This window comes from Sinocyclocheilus anshuiensis, unplaced genomic scaffold (assembly GCF_001515605.1).
Source record: "Sinocyclocheilus anshuiensis isolate Anshui unplaced genomic scaffold, SAMN03320099.WGS_v1.1 scaffold47, whole genome shotgun sequence".
NCBI classification, from domain to species: domain Eukaryota; kingdom Metazoa; phylum Chordata; class Actinopteri; order Cypriniformes; family Cyprinidae; genus Sinocyclocheilus; species Sinocyclocheilus anshuiensis.
Genome location: NW_015551047.1, coordinates 1287151 through 1301396, shown reverse-complemented (window position 1 = coordinate 1301396; position 14246 = coordinate 1287151). Strand labels below are relative to the sequence as shown.

General features: G+C 35.3%; 1 protein-coding gene across 3 annotated transcripts in view; it reads left to right on the top strand.

The window, feature by feature from the left end:
• prkar1b (protein kinase, cAMP-dependent, regulatory, type I, beta) overlaps positions 1-14246 on the top strand; it is a 75264-nt gene that overhangs the window by 32855 nt on the left and 28163 nt on the right. For all 3 annotated transcript variants that reach the window (XM_016451638.1, XM_016451639.1, XM_016451636.1), the window contains exons 5-6: positions 6243-6304; positions 11387-11433. In XM_016451638.1, the coding sequence (XP_016307124.1) occupies positions 6243-6304; positions 11387-11433 (109 nt within the window). The remainder of the gene's footprint in view (positions 1-6242; positions 6305-11386; positions 11434-14246) is intronic.

The window sequence follows — 14246 nt, the reverse complement described above, 5'->3', positions numbered from 1 at the left end:
TAGGGGCATTCACTATAAACGTCATTTATTTTTAACCTTAGGCATACACGACTTTCCGGCGAAAGTGAATCTAGCAGCTTGTGTGAAATGCGCTAGACTGTAGTGTACTTGTCCCTCTCATTCTGCATCAGTACAGATATGATAGTAACACTGAAGACTGGAGTAATGATGCTGAAAATTCAGTGCTGCGTCACAGAAATAAATTATATTGTAAAGTATATTAAAATAGGAAACCACTATTAGAATTTGCAATAATATTACACAATATTACTGTTTTTTTTTTAATCAAATAAATACAGCCTTGATGAGCATAAGAGACTCCATTAAAAACATTACAAATTGTGCTGATCCCAAACTTTTGAATGGCAGTGTGTGTGTGTGTGTGTGTGTGTATAGTAATTTAATGCTTTTATTCAGCAAGACTGTGATAAATTGATCAAAAGTGACAGTAAAGACATTCATATCTTGAACTTCTTGAAATATCTTTTAAAGATACCTTTTGAAGAATTCTGAAAAAAAAACAAAAATCACAAAAATATTGCACAGCCCAGTGATGAATGTAGTGAACAATATTACTGTTTTACAGTATTTTTGATCAAATAAATGCAGCCTTGGTGAGTATACAAGACATTAACTAAATGGCAATGGCAAGATGCACCCATTGTGTCATGAAATGCATTTTTTTTTTGTATTCAAATGTAACTTCATTTAGTCATAACATGCTGCATTTCTTGTCACATCATTTATTTAGTCCACAAAATGAGTCCAGTTACACTTGGAACCCTCTATGTTTTGCCCATGAACAACTGGAATAGTTCACACAAAAATGAAAATTTGCTGAGAATTTTCTCACTCTCAGGTCATCCAGGTTTATAGATGAGTTTGTTTCTTTTATCTGAACAGATTTGGAAAATTTTAGCATTACATCACTACGCTCACCATTTTAGCCTCTACAAGTGAATGGGTGCCGTCAAACAGTTGCTTCCGTTCCTATATCCATAATTTCGCTTTCTCCAGTGAAAAAGTCATCTTGTCTGAATCAGGAGAGAAATATGCATGGATCAAGCACAAGTGAAAACAGTCCAAAACTGTTCTAAACAAATATGTTGGTGGATTTTGATCTGAGAGGGCAACAGGGGATGGACTTTTTCACTGGAGGAAGTGTTTTTATGGATTATGGACTGGTATGTGGCCACAGAGACCCATTTGTAAACATCTGTCCTTATTGAGAGGTTGTGTTTTGCAGATAGCGTGTCTCAGCACTGATCTCATAAAAGTACACAGGTGTGTGAGTCTGTCATCTGTTTAACACACAGCATGTTGCAGCTTCCACTCGCAGATGAAACAAACACCCAGATGTGTCACAGTCAAATGCTTTAAACCAGACGTTACTCTCTGCTGTGACTTCACTGATGATTAAGTGAAAGTTACGCCATTCAAGAGTTAAAGAGAGAGTTCACCAAAAATTGATATTTTGTCTTCTTTTACTCACCTTGATTTTGTTTCTAACCTGTATGACTTTGTTTGAAAGTCATTGGGCTCCAGAACATGCTTTACCTCAGCTGGCTTTTACTGTCTGAAGGCTAAAGAGTTTGTTCCTTTGCATTCAGCTGTTTTTCCTTGACGTTTGCGAGTGTAAGGCAGGCTCAGGCTTGTGCTGGACAAATAAAGGAGACCTAATGTTGGTGCTTTTAACATTTTCCCTTCGAAAGAGTGAGGTTCAATTAAAGAAGAAGAGAAGAGGTGATGATTTAGGAGCCTCGTTAGATTTTGCGGTCACACGTACGCACACAAAAACAGTAATTTACAGACCACTCTGCAGATGCTCAGTGTCATCTTATATCTTCCTTTATATGATGCTCTGCTTTGTATCTTCAACAAAGTATAAATGCCCCTGAATGGCATGAAAACAACACAAGCTGTTATTGGTAGCCAGTTATGATTATTGAGCAGAATAAGGGGCAAACAGGAGCAAATCAGTCAAAATTCTGACTGCACTTATATTTATATTATTATATTTATGTATATTTGCCAGATAAATAGAAATATATAGTTTTTCACCAAGTCACCAAGGCTGCATTTATTTGATCAATATACAGTAAAAACGGTAATATTGTGAAATATTTTTTACAATTTAATATAACTGTATTTTTAATTTTTTAATCGTGATTAATCGCATGTTTTTCCCCCTGCGATTAATCGCATTATGCACAAAATTCAATAATGAATTCAAAAGTAGTGTATTGTGCACTTTTTTCATTTAAAAGTGCAATATGAACAAAAGTGCAGTAACATTTGGTTTGCAAACACTTTAAACAAATAAAGTCCAGCTCACACTGGGCGATTTCGGCCACGATTTGGTCGTCTGAGACAAATTTTGAAAATCCTAAAAGATTCCTATAATCCTAGGCTAAAATCTGTAATCTTTGGTCGTTGGTTTGACATGTTCAGACAGCCGATTAATGGCCGTTGCGATCAAATTTGACCTCCGACGAAATCCTGGCAGTGTCAGAAGATTTGCTGTACAGTCTTGCAATAGGATTTCTCCTACGACGAACGTTAAACTGTCTTTGTTTTTCAAGACAAGCCATGATCAGAATTAATGCTAGAGATTTCTTATAACTGCCATAAACTCCAGCGCTCCCATCCTCCGCTCACGGAATTCATATGATATGTTGTCTTTGCTATGATAAACACCGGTTGCGGCGTTGTTTTCATTTGGGTGTGTAGTGCTGCTTACACTATTCTTCTTAAATACATTTTAGTTTTTCAAATGGATTCCCTTTGTAACATTGTAAATGTATTTTACAGTTACTTTTCATCCGTTTAATGCGTCTTTGATGAAAAAAGTATTACATTCTGTTAAAAAATATGAAACAGCATGGCGGTACGTTATCACGCTATTTTCTCTCACACCCAGCAGCTGATCAGCCGCTGATTCGTGGACAGCAGTGAACGTCACTCACTCTATCAGTTTGTGGTTTTTGGATGTGTACTGTGAATACTTTACTCATTCTTTTCCCAGAAGGCTGTGCCCTACTCATCCTTCATAGTGACTTCAGCATCCACATTGACACATCTCACGTTCTTCGGTGTATCCCACCCCAAATCTGCGGTGAATCCCATGCACCCCACCCCGCAGTCTCTCTCTAAATCCCTCCATGTGTTTTTTTAACTCTTATATTTTCTCACTCTTATACTCAAACCCACCAACTTTTCCTCCTCCCACTCATTCATGGACAGGTTCAGACGAAACCCCTGTTCCTTCTCATGTTGCTATCTACCTCCTCAGTTTTTAATTCCTTCTCCTGCTCAAAAGACCAGCTTATGTTGGTCAAGACTGGTTTATGCCGGTTAGTGCTGCTTTGGTGCTGGTACTGTATATCCGGTGAAGATGGTCAGTGTTGGTGTTTTTGCTGGTTGAAATATCCAGCATCTGAAATACAATGGTTGTTGTGTATGATATCCTACAATAATGTGTGTGCAGTTCTTGGAAAGAATAAAAATGAAGAAGCAGTTGAAAGTAAATTCATTCATGCTTTTTCCCCTATTTCTTTCAACTCATGCCTTAATTTCTACCAAGAATTGGTTAGTAAATATTTGCTTGCTGTCTTTAAGACAGCATTTGGACTCTCAGGTTTAATGCATAGATCAGATTTTTTTGACCATTTTCATTTTTTTTGTTTGCTTTCACACAACATGTCTTGTATTCGATATCTGTGTTTACATCAATCTCCCACTTAAACTAGAATTATTCCATCTCTATACATGTTTAAACATAGATGTCCAGATATTGGATGTATAAAAACTTTACTTCACTACATGCCAAAGCATAATATATGTCATACTTTTTACTGCACTTCATTTCATAAATAAAAGTTGTTGTTTGTTTTACCTTTTAATACTTAAGAACATTAAAAATGTAGTACTTTCTTGTACTCAAGTAAATCTTTGAATTACTTTTGCTTGAGTATAAGTAAGAAAGTAATAGATTTCTAATGTAATTAAGTATTAAATTATATTTAATATGAAACGTAGTGCAGTAAAAAGTACAATATTATGCTTTGGAATGTTGTGAAGTAAAGTTTTCTAAAGAAAAACACCTGAAAAGTACTTTTACAGTAAAGTAAAAATACTTCACTACTGTCCGCCTCTGAATACAGTACAAAATTGCAATATCGTGAAATATTATTACAATATAAAATATTTTTTTTTGCATTTTTAAATATTTTAAAATATAATTTATCCTTCAGAAATCATTCTAATATGCTGATTTGGTGCTTAAGAAACATATTTTATTATTATTAATGTTGAAAACAGTTGTGCTGCTTCATATTTTGTGATACATGTTTTAGTATTTAAGTATTTTCAGGATTCTTTGATGAATAGAAAGTTCAAAAGAACAGCATTTATTTGAAATATATATATTTTTGTAACAACATAAATGTCTCTGCTGCCACTTTTGATCAATTGAATGCATCCTTGCTGAATAAAAATATTAATTTATAAAAAAAAAAAATCTTTCCGAACCCAAACCTTTGAACCGTTTGGGGGAATTGAACCTATAACCTTGCCATCTCTTGCACCACTAGTTGAGCTACAAGAGCTTTCAGTCCTTCTCAGGCACTTCCCACCCACTCCTTTCTTAAATGTAAGACCGATCTCACCAGCCACCTTCTCAATCCCCTTCTCCTCCCTTTACCTCAAGACTTCTCCTCTGATCTTTCCTCCGTCTGACATCACACTTTGAGTTTAACCATCCTGGTTCTTTTAATGGCTACTCACAGCTCTGTTTTAACCACTTCACCTCTCTGTAATAGCTGTGGTTCAGTTCTCCAGGGAGCCATCATCATCATCTCCCACTGAAATGGTAATCTGGTAACGCCGCGGGGCTGTGAATGGGTTCGAGTGCTGGGGAATCCCCGCAGCCAGACAGCTGATGAGAGCTCTCATGGTGGAACTTTTTAAATAAACATCCTTTACACTCAGTAAACTTCTAAAACCAAGTGCCTGTGACTGAAGACCACCTACCAGATGCTCCATGATTTGCTCACAAGACTGGAATATGAGCTTCAACGCCTCTAATCATTGCATTAAAGCTTCCTCTGAAGTAGAATGCGTGCAATTACTTTTGTATTCATGCATATGAACTCAAAGGAACTCATTTTAACAACTTCTCGCTGTTTCTACATGTTTTGCTAGGCTTAGTTGCATTATTACCAGTGTTTGCTAAGCTCACTATATACTTGTATTAATTAATAAACTTTTGTGTGTGACTTGCAGTGTTTTTATTGCTAACTAAAACTAAAATTAAACCAAAATTATTCTTTTATTTGTTTATTTGCTATTTAAAATAAAGCCAAAATGAAATAAAATATAAATATTTAATGAAAAACGTAAGCTTGAAAAACTTAAATATAATATAAAAATTATAAATGTTGCATGGCAACTAACTGAAATAAAATAATTTAAGCTGAAGTGCTAAAATTAAAGCTAAAACTGGAATAAAAGCTAATTAAAGTTAAATAGAAATATTTAAAAAACTAATTAAAATGAGAAAAGCAAATAGCAAAATTACTAAAATACCAACTAAGAATTATATATATAAATATGAGGTGAAAGCGTAAGCTTAAAAAACAGAAAATTCTAAATGTTGCCTTAGCAACTAATTGAAATGGTTTAAGCTGAAGTGCTAAAATTACTAAAACTAAACCTGAAATAAAAATAAATGAAAGCTAAATACAAGCATAACATAAATACAACTACTGATGCACTGACAGCACAACAGCAGCAGTGAATAAACACTGCCTACAGCCGGCAGCAGTAACCGGAGAGGTGTATTGTGGGATGGAGTCAGGGGTCATGTGTAGTGACTGACACACCAGTGGCTCCTGAAACACAAAGAATGGAAGTGCATTATCAGGGTCATAAACTTGTAACACTTACGACACTCTTTGCTTTCACACAGGAACGGCTGTGCGGTTTTGTTTCTTGTTTGAGGGTGTGTGTCTCGTAAAGAGCAGAGCATGAGCATTTACTATTAGTTTGTTGTCTTTTGTATGTTAAACACGCGTGTTTCTGTGGATATGTGAAAATGTGGGTAGAAGCTTGTGATACAGTAGCGTTGACATGGTCATGTCGCATTTGATCTAAATTCTGTTGAACTGAATTCTGAATTTGGGTTTTTGTATTTCCAATGATTAAATGAGAGATTAATCTAACATATCTCTTTTTTTCCCCAGTGACATATTTGATGCCATGTTCCCGGTCACACACATCGCTGGGGAGACAGTAATCCAGCAAGGTACAGTATGGAAAACCATGAGTTTTATATCATACATACAGCACATGTTTGCATCACTATATTAGTGAGGAAATCTCATAGACGATTTGTTCAACTAGTGAGTATTTTATTTTATTTATTATAATATTAATACAATCACTGTTAAAATTTATTATTATACTAGAATAATTTCATACAATCAAGATAATTTTTTCTCCCCTCAATGACAATATATACTTATACTATATATATACAGTGGGTACGGAAAGTATTCAGACCCCCTTAAATTTTTCACTCTTTGTTATATTGCAGCCATTTGCTAAAATCATTTAAGTTAATTTTTTTTCCTCATTAATGTACACACAGCACCCCGGGCCCTATTTTAACGATCTAAGCGCATGGTCTCAGGCGCAGGTGCACTTAGGGCGTGTCTGAATCCACTTTTGCTAGTTTAACGATGGGAAAAACGGTCGGCGCGCCCGGCGCATGGTCTAAAAGGGTTATCCCTATTCTCTTAATGAGTAATGGGTGTGCTTTGGTCATAACTTGCAACAAAAAAACAATCAGAGTCTCATCTCCCATTCCCTTTAAGAGCCAGTTGTGCTCGTGCCATGGCGGATTCGCTATTTACACGGCGGAATTTGCGAGAGCAAAGACTGAACGTGTCTCCAGAGAGGAAACGGAGCTGCTCGTGCGCGAGCAAATAGGTAGCGTAGATTCTGATACATGCAATGACTATCCATTATGACATGTAGGCATTTTTATATTTATGTAGCCTACACAATAATAATATTTTACATTGTAATCCTGTAATTCTTAATATTTGGCATGTTTGTGTGCTGCTGCCCTGTGTGTAATAAGCAGAGTGTATGCGCGTTGTGGACCCGCCTATAGGCGCATATTACTACTTTAAATAACAAAAACATACTGTGCTATTGACTTTAGACCAGGTTTTAGTTGGTGCCTCAAAATAGCAACACGCCAACAATGCGCCTGAACACACCTCGCTTTCAGACCAGCACGCCCATGGGCGCACAAATGGGCACAAATGCACAACGTGGTGCAGGACATGAAAATGATAACTGCGTCGGGCTGAAAATAGCAAAAACCACTTGCGTCATGCCTGGCGCCGCATTGTGCCGAGTGTATGATAGGGCCCCATAATTTTCTTTTTATTTTTTTTCTGGAGTCACAAAATTAACTGTAGTTAATTAATATATCAAGACTCTAAAATATATCAGTTTCTGTTAATAAAAATAAAAAAGTCACTGCCCACTGCCCTGGATTTTTTCTTTTTAATTTTATTTTTTAGTCTAATTTTATTTAATTTACTTTTTTTTTTTCAGTTTTTTTATTTTCTTTTCTTTTCTTTTCTTTTCTTTTCTTTTCTTTTCTTTTATTTTATTTTATTTTATTTTATTTTATTTTATTAGTTTAGTTTAGTTTAGTTTAGTTTACCAAGCTACAGACTAACCCAAACCTAATTCTGATCCTGAAAGAAAATTAGCATTTTTAGTATTACAAAAAAAAACGTTATTTTGTTCCTTTTTTTTTTTTTTGATGATGGAAGGATATCCAAAATTTAGCTAACTTCTGGGAAATCATTTTACTACAGTCTAAATTAGCTACACTTCTGTTGTTCTAAATATGATAGTATTTTGGAACAAAATGGCACATAAATGCAGGCTTGTGTAGCTCAAGGTGTCTGTGGTCATGTAAACTCTACTTGTGTAGAGTACGTTTTTGGGCCTTAGAACATTTAATTCCATTTCATGTAATGTATTTAATGTTACATGACATTTATGCAGCGCACATACAGTGCAAAACACAAGAATGCAAACCAAAGAAATATCAAAAGAAAGATCTCTAAACTGAACAATTTTCACCAATAAATTGCTTGTAAATTTAGCAAATAATTACAAAGAAATTGCAAGTAATACATTGAGCTAAAGGTGCTATTTTGAAGTAGAAAGACTGAAATATCTCAAAGCATATGGAGACGGTAGCTGAAATCTCCAGAAGAAATGTGTCTCTAGAAAACATCTAAACTGTATTTGTAGTCATATGCAATGTGATCTCTATATAAACCCATACATTTCTCATTCAAATTCTTCAGAGACCAATGCTCTCCATCCTATTCTCTCCACATTCAGGCCTACAGTATGCCAGCAGTCACATTAAGACAAGGCTGAATGATGACACCTTCATGTTGAGCTATGGAAGAGCAATCATAAAGTCAAAACCAAGTACTCATACTAAGTTCACAAATGCATTGCAGATTGTTTTAGTTATGTAAGAAGGAACGGTGGGTGATGAGGGTTTTTTATACAGTCAAACTGCATTAGCATTTTTAGTATTACAAAAAAAAACGTTATGTAAAGGCTTAGTGTGTTTGGAGCTCTTTTTGGTTTCATGTGGAGTTGATAAGCGATAGAGAACAGTGATCTGCATGCACGTCTTGCACACTGTCTGTGCAATGAGATTCTTGAAGCAGAGTTTCGATGCATTTATCTAACATGGGCAGATTGCCCATAAAACTAGATCTAGGAATGTGCAAAATTTTGTGTGTAGAAGTGTGCGTTTTTGTTCTCGTCAAATATTTGACTGCACTCTGTGACTCAAGGATATGTTAGCCAAAAAACAGAAACTTCAGAGCAGAGGTGATAAAAGACAGGAAGACAGGAACAATACTAAGAAAAATGAGCTGAACGGGTTGAAAGAGAGAGAGATACGGTGTGTAAGCCAATAGCGATCGGTGAGTGTGTTAAGATAAATTGCTGGTGTGATTTACGAGCGCTTAGTGTGTTTGGTGTTAATTAGCCCCGTGAACCCGCGTGAACTCGGCAGCGCACGGATCACGGGCTCTTTTAACTCTTTGGCATGCGCAAACACACACACGCTCGCTACCAGGATCCCAAACACCAATTTCAACACACACTCAGACATCAAAGAGCCCCTGAACCTACAGAAATGCTTTACGTAAAGGCCTTTAACTTGGAAATGTTGATCGGGGCCCGTGGCTTCTGGCACTCCCAGCCGTCCATTAAAAACTCTCAAATGGGATGTAGATGAAGAAGCCTGGGAATCATTTAGACGACACCGCTCTGGGAGGTGCTGACACTTTTAAAGTGGTGTGCCATCTTTTGTCTTTGATACGCACCACTGTGTGTGTGTGTTCTTGGGAAACGGGGAGTCAGAAAGAGATGGAATCTGGGAACGAGATGGCATTATTTATCTTTTCCTCCTTTCCGTCCTGAATTTAAAGGTCCCATGAAATTAAAATGGGAGTTTTGTGGCTTTTAGGCTGTTTTTGTTAGCTGCGGGGTCATCTAGATGCTAATGCACACTTAAAAGGTTGACCAATTAACTTTTAGCAGATACTTTATAGTGATCTACTCAAAAGTTTGGGGTAAGTAATTTTTTTAGTAAAGAAATTAATACTTTTATTCAGCATGGATGCATTAAATTCACCAGAAGTGATAGTAGAGACTTTTACATTGTTACTTAAAAATTCTATTTCAAATAAATGCTGGTACTTTCTATTAATCAAGGAACCCTGAAAGAAAATACCCACAAAGCTTTTGATCAGTACAACTGCTTTGAACAATGATAATAATAAGAAATGAGGAATAAGAAACTTTTTCTCGTGGAGTGCCTCAAGGATCTGTCCTTGGTCCACTTCTATTCTTAATCTATATTCTTCCTCTGGGTCAGATCATCCAGTGCCATGGTCTAAATTTCCACAGTTACGCTGATGATACACAAATCTATTTTACCGTACAGCCCAATTCTGTTTTGCCCCCTTCTTTTACATCTTGCTTACATGATCTCAAAGTACGGATGGCACAAAATTTCTTAAAGTTAAATAATGAAAAAAATGAATTTCTGTTAGTTGGCCCTAGATCCCTTGTCTCCTCCCAACCTGACTACTCCATTAACATTGACGGAGTTATAGTCCATCCCTCCTCCACTATACACAATCTTGGTATAATGTTTTATTCTAGTCTACGTTTTGAATCCCACATCAATCAGCTTGTCAAATCCTGTTTTTTCACCTTCGTAATATTGTCCGCCTACGAGCATCTTTAAAATTCAAAGGTGCTGAAACTGTGGTTCATGCGTTCATCACGTCGCGTCTGGATTACTGTAACTCCTTGTTTTATGGCCTACCAAACAAAGTCCTTAATCGCTTGCAGCTTATCCAAAATTCAGCTGCTCATGTTCTTACATTTACCAAAAAATGATGCCCACATCACTCCGGTTTTACAGCAATTACATTGGCTCCCTGTCACCTATCGTATTCAGTTTAAGATTCTTGTTTTAGTTTTTAAGGCCTGTCATGGGTTAGCACCTTCTTACCTTTCTGAATCAATTCTCCCCTATGTCCCTGCCCGTACTTTGAGATCGAGCTCTGAAAATTTGCTTGCAGTACCCAAATCCCGGCTATCTAGTGTGGGTGGTAGGGGTTTCTGAATTTCCGCTGCCAAGCTCTGGAATAAACTACCACAAGATCTCCGTGTTATCTCTTCACTCCAGACCTTTAAAACTGCTCTCAAAACTCAGCTATTCACAATGTTTCTTAATGAATTGCTTGCCTTAATTTTCTGTTCTATGCTTTTGTAACTTATCTTGTATATTGCATATTATTTCACCTCTATTTTTACCTTATGTAAAGTGTCCTTGGGTGTTTGAAAGGCGCTGTATAAATAAAACGTATTATTATTATTATTATTAAATGTTTCTTGAGCAGCAAATCAGCATATTAGACTGATTTCTGAAGGATCATGTGACACTGAAGACTGAAAATTCAGCTTTGCATCACAGAAATAAGTTAAATTTTAAAATATATTTGAATAGAAAACATTAGTTCTAATCAAATAAATACAGCCTAGGTGAGCACAAAAGACTTCTTTTAAAAACATTTTATCTTACCGACCCCAAACTTTTGAATGGTAGTGTATGTTCAATATCTTATGTCGATTTTCACAACTGAGCAGAGAAACAAGGAAAAGGAAGAAGGAAAGAGTGCTATTTATCGGTAGTCTTTTTCCTGAAGTTGGTTGATTGGAATAAACTCACAGTTTTCTCTGGTTTCTTTCTCAGGTGATGAAGGAGACAACTTTTATGTGATTGATCAAGGAGAAGTTGACGTGAGTTCAGTATTTCATACCTGTTTCTACAGTCAAATGCACACATGTGCTGTGGTATATGCAAACTTATCACCATAAAGTCATGAAACCAACTTCATTAAGATCTGGGAAAGCAAAGAAACATGTCTACATCTGCAATATATTCATCAGTATAGCAAGTGTGATAGGGTGAATCTTATGAAACCTTTAGGTTATGTGTTACCTGTGTGTTGCCCGTGAGAAATGTACACCTTTTTTTAGAACCATGAAACTTTCATGACAATTAAGCTCCACATTATTCTTACTACTGTGAAAAAAAATCTTATTACTGTAAATAAATAAATATATGCCTGTCCTGTATGATACAAATCTTATCCACTGACCTTTTTTAACACTAAAAAAAGTGGAACACTTACTGTCATTGTTTTACCTTCCCAAAAGATGACATGGATAAAGTTCAAGTGAAATGATGTGTCGTAATCTCCACAGAGAATCCACTTCCCATGTTTTGTTTTAAAGAGAAGATAAGATGCTTTAAAATAGATTTTCTTTGTACATTTTTTCTCTCTTTCTCTCTCTCTCAGAAGTTGTCTTTATCATCCTGGGAATCTGTAGCATTTTCCACCCCCCTTTTTTTGTTTCTGTAGTAAATAGGATTGTTTAGTTTAAAGTGGCCTTTTCCACACTTTTCTAGCATTTTATTTTTTTTCCCCCAGAGTCCATTAATAATGGCAGTCATGGCTTCCTGAACTGTTAACGGTCATAGTTTAGTTTTTATGACCATTTTCCACGCTCTCTGTGACTCTTCAAACAGACTGTTTATGCCACTGTAACTTTAAGATTATATGTAAATGATTACTTTACATGTGAAACAACTAACAACCACATGCCAGGTTGCTGGATAGTGAACAGTACATGAATGAATGAATATGAATATACGCTACTGTTCAAAGGTTTAGATTTGATACGTTTTAACAGAAGTCTCTTAATGTTCACCAAGTCTGCATTTTTTTGATCAGTAAAAACAGTAATATTGTGAAATACGTGTATTATTTAAAATAGCTGTTTTGTATTTTAATATAATTTAAAATGTTGTTTATTCCTGTGATGTAAAGCTGAATTTTCAGCATCATTACTCCAGTCTTCAGTGTCACATGATCCTTCAGAAAGCATACTAATACGCTGAATTTGCTGCTCAAGAAACATTTCTTATTATTATCAATGTTGAAAACAGTTGTGCTGCTTGTTACACATTCTTTCCGGATTCTTTGATAAATAAAGACTTTAAAAAAAGAAAGAAAGTAAGTCATAAGAAAGTTTTTACTGTGAATTTTGATCTATTTAATACATTCTTGCTGAATAAAAATACTAGTTTCCTTGAAAAAATCTTACTGACATCAAACAGTATAGAGCATAAATGTGAGTAGTCATATGGTAATGTGCTCATGCTTGTGACATCATAACATTGGCGATTTCTGATTGGTCCATTTTTGAATCTAGAGATTTTAGAGTATGTCTACATGATTTATCTAGCTTTATTTTATTTTATTTTATTTTATTTTAAAAGAGCAAGAAAGCCCTGCTGATCTCAATGTTCTTAATGTTATTAGCGGTCTTGTTTGTTCTGGGTCTGTTCTCCTCGTGTATGTGCTCAGTGATCCGCTGTGTGATATATCGGTGCTAATATTTCTCCTCTGCTCTGGACGAGCTCTGAGGGCACGTTGAGTCAGCGCTGGGTCACTGCCACATCAGATTGCGGCGTATCGAGCTCTTGGGTCAGAGCCTGCGCACTGAGACCAGCAGAGTCCTGCTCGCAAAATACTGACATTAACCCGTCTGCTCATGTGTGTAAGTGAGAACGCACAGCTCCATAAAGCTCCCAGACATATGCTATCGCGCAGGAATGCATCTCCAATGCTACGGTGATGTCTCTCATTAGCAGAAAGGATAAATCTGCTGTGAATTTGGAGCACATAGTACTGCATGCTAATTGGGAAAGGTGGAATTCATTAACGCGCATCTCTTCTCTTTCACACTCTCGTGAAGAAAACATGCACTTTTAGTCACTTGAAGTAATATTTGCCATTATTTTTATGGAAGTTGTTCCAATATATATATATATATATATATATATAACTTTTTATAATGTAATAAATTACATTTTAAAATATATTTAGATAAAACAGTTTTTTTTTATTGTAATAACATTTCACAATATTGCTGTTTTTACAGTTTTTTTATTAAATAAAATCTGCTGTGAATTTGGAGCACATAGTACTGCATGCTAATTGGGAAAGGTGGAATTCATTAACGCGCATCTCTTCTCTTTCACACTCTCGTGAAGAAAACATGCACTTTTAGTCACTTGAAGTAATATTTGCCATTATTTTTATGGAAGTTGTTCCAATAAAATGACTTAAAGGAACAGTTCACCCAAAAATTATTTTTTTTTTATTGTTTCCTCACAAAAACTTACACAAAAGAAGATATTTTGGAGAATGTGGATTACCAAACTGCTGGTAGCCATTGACTTCCATATGGAAAAAATACTATGGAAGTCAATGGCTACCGGCAACTGTTTGATTGCCAATATTTTAAAATGTATTCAGATAGAAAACAATTATTTTTAATTGTAATAATATTTCATAATACTTTAAAAAAATCTTCTTTAAAAAATATGCATTTTTCAATAAAAAATAAATGAGAAATAAGATATATTATATTATATTATATTATACATTTAATATTATTATATTATACTATATTATATTATATACAATCATAATTGACTCAAAATTATATATATATATATATATATATATATATATATATAT